The sequence below is a fragment of the Tupaia chinensis genome, unplaced genomic scaffold, assembly GCF_000334495.1.
Source record: "Tupaia chinensis unplaced genomic scaffold, TupChi_1.0 Scaffold000146_1, whole genome shotgun sequence".
Taxonomy (NCBI): Eukaryota; Metazoa; Chordata; class Mammalia; order Scandentia; family Tupaiidae; genus Tupaia; species Tupaia belangeri.
This window is the reverse complement of record NW_006159616.1, coordinates 17,441,660-17,448,945: the sequence shown is the minus strand read 5'-3', so window position 1 is coordinate 17,448,945 and position 7,286 is coordinate 17,441,660. Positions and strand designations below refer to the sequence as shown.

The 7,286-nt window shown below is 51.0% G+C and overlaps 1 protein-coding gene across 1 annotated transcript in view; it reads right to left on the bottom strand.

Moving 5' to 3' along the window:
- Positions 1-77: 77 nt before the first annotated feature.
- Positions 78-7,286, bottom strand: part of KLHL21 (kelch like family member 21) — a gene marked incomplete in the record, with an annotated part of 11,558 nt that continues 4,349 nt past the window's right edge. The window contains 2 exon segments of the mRNA XM_014586598.2: positions 78-1,356; positions 2,470-2,542. Coding sequence (XP_014442084.1) covers positions 1,063-1,356; positions 2,470-2,542 — 367 coding nt within the window.

Genomic DNA, 7,286 nt, shown 5'->3' with positions numbered 1-7,286 from the left:
AGAGAGAGAGGGAAAAGTGAGAAATCACCCCCGGGGAGAGGGCCACGCAGCAATCCCTTCTCTATTTTCCTCTGGGGAGTTTGGGCACGCACGCACACACACCCAGTATGATTTCCAAGTCACCAGGTCTAGGACTTGAACCGCATAGCTGACTATGTGGGATCCAGCACCTTAATCACCATGTCATCTGCTGACCCCATCCCCCTTCTCTTAAGGGACAAACTACAAGCATTTTAAATCCTAGACCCAACCACCGAGACCACCAGTGCTCAGAGTTTCCTTTAGAAGCAATAAGATCCTTCCCTTGGAGGCGAAGGCTTAGGCACCTGCAGCTGTCCTGGCTGGGTGTCAGTGTCAGACTCCCGAGGTCTCACTTTCCAGGAAGAAGCTATGACCCTGCACGGCAGGCATTCACCCTTTCCTTCCTTGGCCTGGGATAAAGGCCCAGGTGAGGCTTCCATGCTGAGTAGAGGGACCAGGGAAACTCAGACGGGCAGGGCCACATCCTTTGCAAACAGAAAACTCAGGAGGCCCTCTGGACCCCAGTCTAGCGCACACTCCGGCTCAGTTCTGCAGCTTATGGTCAGCGTCTGGGAGGCCCACCCTGGGAGGTGGGTAAGGAGTACTGGATGTGGAGACTGTAGCCGATGACTACTTGGTCCTCGATGCTCAAAGCCATTCTCTGACCCTCATGGGAGGACCCCTCCGCTCCAGTGGCTCTCCTCCCAAAGTGGGAACTAGTCGTTGCGTGTGGCAACAGCAGGAAGGGTGTGTGCTGCACGTGTGAGCCGGGGATCTGCAGGCTGGGAGTGATCTCGGGCAGCCAGACACATGTGCCGGCAAGGCAGTGGCTCTTCTTCGACCCGCAGAGGCATGTTCACAACCAGCTTTGACTCCAGCAGCTGGACTCACACTAAATGCATGGAAACATTCCGGGTGATGGATCCGGGAGCTCACTCAGCCACCCAGTGAGACCCACCCTTCCTTCTGGTGAAGGAGGGGCCGCTGCCCCATGGGGTGCCAAGGTACCTGCACCGAGGCCCTCCTGGGGCCAGGCCAGGGCTAGTGCAGCTCGTCACGGTTCTGCGGTGGCCGGTGTTGGCCTGCGTCCACATCATTGCTGCCACTGTCCAGTTCGAAGCCACGCCCTCCCAAGGGTGTCTGGGGCATGAACTGGCGGAAGATGCTGACGCTGCCATGCCAGAAGGTGGGCTCTGGGAGTCGTCCCACCACACTCCATGCCCGAGTCTCTGGATCATACGCTTCTACCACATCTGAGAGTTCAAATGTGTTGTCGTAGCCCCCAGAGACATACAGCTTCCCTCCCAGGACGGCGAGGCTGCCCCCTACGTGTACCTGTGGGCCAAGGGGGACAGGTGAGTGGAAGCTGAGCCCCTGCCTCCCCTCTCTGCTGAGAAGATACCTAAAGACTCATGGAGACAAGGCTCGCCTGTCAGCCTCTATGGGGTCCCTTGGCACTTCCCAGTATGACAGGGAGCTGTCCTCAGCAGACTTCCCAGCAAATGACCGGGCCAGGACAGGCCCAAGGCCTTCCTATGACCCATAAGAAACCTGGGAGCTATCCTGGGGTCACACATGCTGCCTGGATCCAGTGGGAGACCTTCCCTTTGGTGGCCAGGGTAGCCACAGCACCATGTCTCTCACACACATGCTGGGCATGGTACTTCCTTGAAACGATCTCTGTAGAGGCCAGCAGGTGGCATGGTGGGTAAGGCACCAGACTTTACCATGGCTGACCACGGTTTGAGTCCTGAACCTAGCAGCTTGCTTTCTCACATTCTCTCTCTCTGGTCAAATTTAAAATAATAATAAATAAAATTAAATTAATAATTCTTTAAAAGAAAAAAAGAAATGATCTCTGTAATGTTCTACTAGGATAGGTACTACAGCTCTGTTCCATCCTCTGCTCCAGGCACACTGAGCAGCTAGCACTCCCACAAACAGCGGGACCCTGCCCCAGGCTCTTTGCACTTGCTGTCTCTCTGCAGAGCACTTTCTTCTGCTCTCTGGTCACAGGCAGTGCTTAATAAATACTGACTGAGGAGCCTGCAAGTGGCATGGTGATTAAGGGTGCTGTACTCTCACATGGCCGACCATGGTTCAAATCCTGGACCTAGCGGTTTGCTTTCTCATTTTCCCCCCTCTCTCTCTCTCTGTCCCTTTCTGGTCAAAATAAAATTAATAAGTAAATAAAGTTAAATGAAAAAAATTCTTTATAAATAAATACTGACTGAATAGGTGAGCTCTCTAAGCTGGGTGATCCTGGGATCTCTGGGTCTGGGTAAGCCTCATGTGCAAAATGAAGATAAGACTTGTTTCCTGATCATGGAGATAATATCCAAAGAGGGGTCAACACAGGCCCTCTCCCCACAGCCAGCTCCCTAACACTCATCATGGTGACAGTCCAGTTACCCTGCGCTTCCAACCCTGGCATAGCTGTGCAGTTACCTGGTTCATAGATGGGATCTTGTCCCATTCATTCTTCGCTGGGTTATACACGTCCACCTCGGCAGAGTCATCCCTGAGGAGAGAACGAGCAGAGGACAGCTGGTCAGAGGAGGAGGAAGCAGCCTCAGTCGGGAAGAGCTAGAGGACAGAGTTCTCATGGCCCCTCTCTCTCCTCCAATGGCCTGGCTTTTTTTTTTTTTTTTTTTTTCTTTTTAAAGAGGTTTTTGCCTTAGAGCACTATGCTCACCAGAGAGAGAAAGACAAGACAGTGGTGAGAGGGAAAGTGAGAAATCACCCCTGGGGGAATAGCCAAGCCATAATCCCATCTCACCTGTTTTTTTTTTTTTTTTTTGGAGAGGTTTTTGCTATAGGGCGAATGCACTCACCAGAAAGAGAGAGATAGAAAGCGAGAAATCACCCCCCAGGAGGAATGGCCACACTGCAATCCCTTCTCCTCCATTCTCCTCTCAGGATCTTGGGCATGCACGCACATGCGCCCGGCGTGAGTTTAAGCCACCAGGTCCGAGACTCATGGGAGTCCAGTGACATAGCCATTACACCAACTGCTGGTCCCCGCCTTGCTTTTTTTAAAATGCTATTTGACAACTCCCTTAACGGTGGGACCTATCCCCAGCTGTCAGGGACTGATTTCAGGCTCATGCCTATCTGACTGGGACTTGGGCTAGAACCCAGCCTTGCTCCCAAGCCCAAAGATCATGGCCTTGGGTGCCTGAAGCCTCTGGTGAGCAGGCCCAGCACCCAGAGGGCTGTCCCCCCTACTTGCAGCAACCACAATTGCTTCCTTCCAACGTCAAAGGGATTGCGTTCTTTCCCACCCCAGTCAGGCTCCCTCTTGCCTGCCCAATCCCCTATTCATCTTTCTGGTCCAGACTTGAGCCGCCTTTTTAGGAAAGCTTTCTGTGGCTAGCCAGATTTCATGCAAACCCCCCGTGTCCTGAACCCACCCTTGCCACTGTTCTCAATATCCCCATGAGCCTCCAGCTCTGTCTCGTTCACTGCTGGATCCTCAGTGCCCAGCAACATAAATATGGTCACGAGAACAAAGAACCAGCAAGGCCTTCCACTTTGGGATCAAGATCCTTCAACCGTGCCTGACGCTTCTTAATCCCACAATAAAAAGCTCAAAGGCACAGCCTTTTAAAACAAAGATGGGGCCGGCAGGTGATGTGGTGGTTGAGGGTGCTGGATTCCCACATGGCCGACCATGGTTTGAGTCTTGGACCTGGCGGCTTGTGCTCTCTCTCTCTCTAGTCAAATTAAAATAAATAAATGAAGTATCAGCAGTTGGTGTAGTGGCTGTCGCTGGACTCCCATGTAGGCAACTGCGGTTTGAGTCCTGGACCCAGTGGTTTAAACTCATGCCGGTGTGTGTGTGTGTGTGTGTGTGTGTGTGTGTGTGATGCGTGTGTGTGTGTGTGTGTGTGTGTGTGTGTGCGTGCGTGCCCAAGATCCCTAGAGGTGAATGGAAGAGAGGGGATTGTGGCGTGGCCATCCCCCTGGGGTGTGATTTTCCACTTTTTGTCTCTCTCTGTCTTTCTGGCGAGCACATGCGCCATATAGCAATAAAACCTCCCCCAAAATAAATAAATAAATAAAATAAAATAAAATAAAATAAAGCTTGGAGGGGGAAGAGCATAGGAAAGAAAATTTGGGGAAAAAATGAAGAAGTAAGGCATTTGTGGGATACAGATATGGTTTACTATTTGCTGATGAGGATGCACGTATGTTCTCAACTGGGCTGGACTGAGGTGTGTGTCACGCTGGGTAAAGTCTCTTTATAATCTAAATGATGTATAGCGATTAAATGTATAAATGATAATTAAAATTAATAAATAAAAAAGTTTTTTTAAAAAGCAAAGATAATAAAAGAAAAGAAAAAAAAGTAGTAGCTGGGTCAGCCAGGTGGCATCATAGTTAAGGTGACTAGACCCCACACGGCTGAATGAATGTGCAGTTCAAGTCCCGGACCAGACAGCTTGAAAAACACACCAGGTTGGGCCAGCTGTTGGCATAATGGCTATGTCGTTGGATTCCTACATAGTCGACCATGGTTCAAGTCCCAAACCCAGTGGCTTAAGCTCACGCTGGCCACATGTGCATGCGTGCCCACGATCCTGAGAGGATAATGGAGGAGAAAAGACTGGCATGGCCATCCCCCCTGGGGGGTGATTTCTCGCTTTCTGTCTCTCTGTCTGTCTGGCGAGTGCATGCACCCTATAGCAAAAAGCTCTCCAAAAATAGAAAAAAGAAAAACACACTAGGCATGTGTATGTGTGCTCAAAATCCAAGGGAAGAATGGATAAAGGATTGCAGCGTGGCCATTCCTCTAGCAAGGTGCTTTCTCTCCCCGGCCCTGACCTTGTCTCTCTTGGGTGAGCGTATATGTCTGATAGGAAACTTAAATAATAATAATAATAATAAAGTAGTAGTGGGGCCGGCAGGTGGTGTGGAAGTTAAAAGTGCTGGACTCCCATATAGCCAAGTATGGTTTGAGTCCTTGACCTGGTGGCTTGATTTCTCACTTTCTCTTTCTCCCTCTCTCTATCACTCACTGGTCAAATTAAATAATAATGATAAATCAAATTAAATAATTCTTTGGAAAAAAAAAAAAACAGTAATGTTAGCAACGATCAGTTGTCAGCAAAAGGGCCAGATGGTAAATATTTTAGGCTTTGGAACCAGACAGTCTGTAGCAAGTGTCCAACACTGTCTAAGTGCAAAATCAACCTCAGACGATGCTGAGACAAGAGTGCTGGCTGTGGGCCAATAAGATCTTATTTATAGGCACAGAAATTTAAAGCTCATGTAGCTTTTTTTAAAGTTTTTTTTAATTTTTTTGGGGGGGTGGTGGTGGTGGTGTCTAAGGTCATGTGCACACATACACCGGGGAGAGAGAGAGACAGATGCAGTGAGGGAAAACTGAGAAATCACCCTCCCTCCAGGGGCATGGTCACTCCACAATCCCTTCTCCATTCTCCTCCCAGGATCTTGCGCATGCATGTACTCAGACTTGGTATGATTTTGAAACCACCAGGTCTGGGACTTAAACTGTGGCTGGTCATGTGAGAGTACAGTGACGTAATTGCTATGCCACCCGCCGGTTCCTCATGTAGCTTTTTACATCATGAAATAATTACTCTCGTCTTGATTTCTTTCCTAAATGTGCAACTAGCCTGAGATCGTGGGCTGCATGAGGACTGTTAAACCCTAGAATTGGCTAGGCTGCCCTCACCCCCTACCCCAGCAGAGCTATGTAAGCCACAGCCAGAAGGGGCCAGGTGGGACAGTGCTCCGGCTCTTTCTCCGTGGAGGCTGTTGCATCCCAGCTAAGGGGCCCCTTCTAGCGCAGCTAAGACAGGTGCACTGCTGAGGGATAAGGCCTGGGACCAGCAGGCCTCACTGGTCACAGGGATGGATGAGGGGCTGTGGCCTCCACATAGCGCTAGCTGCCTTGCTAGTCAGGAGCTGGACTGAGACAGGGTGTCGTGGGCAGGGGTTTATGCGGCTCAAGAAGAGCATACAAACTCCTTCATGCTTAACCAACCTCCACTCCTCCCCTGCAGACCATACTGGGAGGATGACCAGCCTCCGCCTCCGCCTCCTCCCTTCTGCCCATGGCTTACATAAACCTGTAGAGGCTAACAGCAGGTGTTAGGGGCACCCTGATACTTCCACAGGGGACAGTTTAGCAATGGCTGAGTGCTGGCAGCCCACTGGGGAGGGGAAAGCAGTGGATCTGGGATAGGCAGACCAGCCTTTGGCTCTATCTCGTTCCAGGAACAAAGGACAGGGAGCACCCTCAAGGCACTCGGCATGCAACCACTGCAGAGAGGCTGAAGCAAAGGTCTTGGCACTGTGAGGAGTTGTATTTATAGTCCTCTCCACCCCCTCTTTGAAGATCCCTCCGCAACTTGGGAGAAGGAGGACTGGGCAAAGGGTCAGGTGTTTTATAACTGGACCTGAGCTAGCCAGGATTCCAGAGCTTTCTCAGGGAAGACCACGGGTTCTGGCTATGTTGTGAGAAACAGCACCATCTCTATTCTCTTCGAGGCTCACCCTGAAAGCCTGGGAAGAAGCCTTTCCTCTGTGGTAGGGACAAAGGTCAGCAGTGCTCAGGCTGTGAGGGAGGGAGGTGGTAGGCTGAGAAGCAAAGAGCACACATCCTCCAGGGCTCCCAGTTCAAAGCCCAGACCAAGAGGACAGAGGGGAATGGTCATTCACACCTTCCCGTCTCTCCTGACCCCACAGCTTCAGACAAGCTCTAGTCCAGGGAGGGAAGCAGCAGGTGCACCAACAGGTATGCACACGCACAGAAGCAGTGTGAGCAGGCAGGAGGCCCCTGGCATCCTCCTGTGTGCCCACTAACCAGCCAGGAAGGCAGAAGGACCAGCGGATGCAGTGACCTGCTCATCTTTGCTCCACATTGCCAAGACCGCACCTGTACCTTTGGCTGAAAGGATCTAACTCATCACTTTTTGGGTCACTTGATTAAGAAAACCTGGGAGTCCAGCACATGGCGTGGTGGTTAAGGGTGCTGGACTCCTACTTGGCCAACCATGGTTCAAGTCCTGGACCTGGCAGCTTGCTTTCTCTCTCTCTCTTTCTGTCCCTCTCTGGCCAAATTAAAATAAAGGTAAATAATAAAATAATTCTTTAAAAAGAAAAAAAGAGAAAGGGGGACAAGGGGGACCAGCAGGTGGCATGGTGGTTAAGGTGCTGGACACTCCCACATGGTTGACCAGTTTGAGTCCCGGACCTGGCAGCTTCCTTTGTCCCCCCCCCCCCCCCCCCACACC